Source organism: Phacochoerus africanus, chromosome 11, assembly GCF_016906955.1.
Source record: "Phacochoerus africanus isolate WHEZ1 chromosome 11, ROS_Pafr_v1, whole genome shotgun sequence".
NCBI classification, from domain to species: domain Eukaryota; kingdom Metazoa; phylum Chordata; class Mammalia; order Artiodactyla; family Suidae; genus Phacochoerus; species Phacochoerus africanus.
The window spans coordinates 2,670,746-2,672,770 of NC_062554.1; the positions used below are offsets into that span (position 1 = coordinate 2,670,746).

Consider the following 2,025-nt stretch of genomic DNA (forward strand, 5'->3'; position numbering starts at 1 on the left):
ACTATTATATAAGTATATATAAGATTGTATATGTATAAATATAACTATAATATATAGTGTTATTAGGATCCATACCAAAAATCGAAATGTATTTAATTATTCTAAGAGGGTAAATACTTCCCCATTCAGTTTTTTTTAAGCCACGGCCCTAAAAATGGGTAGTGAATTAAGCGCTTTGCCAGTGTCTTCAGAAGATGCACAGCGTAGCTGAGGAGCAGAGCAAAGTCAGCGATTCTTTAGGCCAGGAGCGTCTCTTCTAGTTGATATTCTGCTCTTATTTTCTTCAGATTTTGAACTTCCCTGCTTCCTGGGCCATTGGCATTTTTCTCATTCATAATCCTCTTCTGTCTTACAGCTGCCCCTGAAACCTGTAAATACGCTGACACGAAAGGATCTGCTCCTAGGACTACCTGAAGACCTCTTTCCGACCCAGGTCCAAAGTCCTGAACCCTGAATCTAACCTCGTGACCCCGCTTTGAGAATCTTAGCTTTGTGTCTGTGTTCAGTTGGTTTTCAGTTACTGTTCTTATGCCCCGTTTTCTGGAGAGGCTCTCACGGCCTCTTGTGACGCCGCAGTCATGTGACACCGCAGTCATGGCCTAGGACCAGATTATGGCACGAGGGTTAAGTTTAACGCAGCCTGAGGGCCCCGTGCTGCTAACATGAGTTTCACTCTTCAGTTTGGTGCTGCTACACTAAATCCTTTGTCTTTTGGTATCCTAACATGTGGCAGGAAAATATCACTCATGTCTCTGAATTCATCCTGGTGGGCTTCCCTACTTCCCCTGGGCTGCAAGTTCTGCTCTTCGTCCTCTTTCTCACCACCTACCTGTTGGTGCTGTTGGAGAATTTAGTCATTATTCTCACTGTCTGGGTCACTGGGCCCCTGCACAAGCCCATGTACTATTTTCTGAGCACCATGTCCTTTCTGGAGATCTGGTATATATCCGTCACTGTCCCCAAGATGCTGGCGGGATTCCTACTTTGTCCCAACACCATCTCCTTCCTCGGATGCATGACCCAGCTCTATTTCTTCATGTCACTCGCCTGTACTGAGTGTGTGCTCTTGGCCGCCATGGCCTATGACCGTTACGTGGCCATATGTTGGCCTCTCCGCTATCCAGTCATGATGACCACAGGATTTTGTGCTCAGCTGACCATCGGTTCCTGGGTGAGTGGCTTCACCGTCTCCATGGCAAAGGTATACTTCATCTCCCAAGTTGCCCTCTGTGGCAGTAATATCTTGAACCATTTTTTCTGTGACGTCTCCCCCATCCTCAAACTGGCCTGCATGGACTCTTCTGTGGCTGAGACGGTGGACTTTGTGCTGGCCATCGTCATCCTCGTGTCTCCTCTCTCAGCCACGGTCCTTTCCTATGGCTGCATCGTCTCTGCCGTCCTGCACATGCCTTCAGCAGCTGGGCAACGGAAGGCCTTCTCCACCTGCGCCTCCCACCTTGCCGTGGTGGTCATCTTCTACACAGCTGTGATCTTCATGTATGTCCGGCCTCGGGCCATTGCTTCATTTGATTCTAACAAATTCATCTCCGCCATATATGCAGTCTTGACTCCCATGCTCAACCCCATCATCTACTGTCTGAGGAACAAGGAGGTCAAAGGTGCCATCAGAAAAACCATGGCAAGTGGCCGAGCCCTTTTCTTGAGAGATTCTCTTTGCTGAAGAGACTCAGATATTCCTTCTTTTTTTCATCATTTGCAATTATAAACATACTTAGTACAATAATTAAGGGATAAGGGGTGAGATATCAGAGCAAACCCCCTTTCTTTCAGGTCTCAATTAAATGCTTCCTTTTATGGAGTTCCCGTCGTGGTTCAGTGGTTAACGAATCCAACTAGGAACTATGAGGTTGCGGGTTTGATCCCTGGCCTTGCTCAGTGGGTTAAGGATCTGGCGTTGCCATGAGCTGTGGTGCAGGTCACAGATGTGGCTTGGATCCCGCGTTGCTGTGGCTCTGGCGTAGGCCAGTGGCTACAGCTCTGATTAGATCCCTAGCCTGGGAACCT

General features: G+C 47.9%; 1 protein-coding gene across 1 annotated transcript; it reads left to right on the plus strand.

The window, feature by feature from the left end:
* The first annotated feature begins 724 nt into the window (after nt 1-724).
* Nucleotides 725-1,681, plus strand: LOC125111353 (olfactory receptor 6). The gene has a single exon (XM_047753290.1). The coding sequence runs from the start codon at nt 725-727 to the stop codon at nt 1,679-1,681; it is 957 nt and encodes a 318-aa protein (XP_047609246.1).
* Nucleotides 1,682-2,025: the final 344 nt, after the last annotated feature.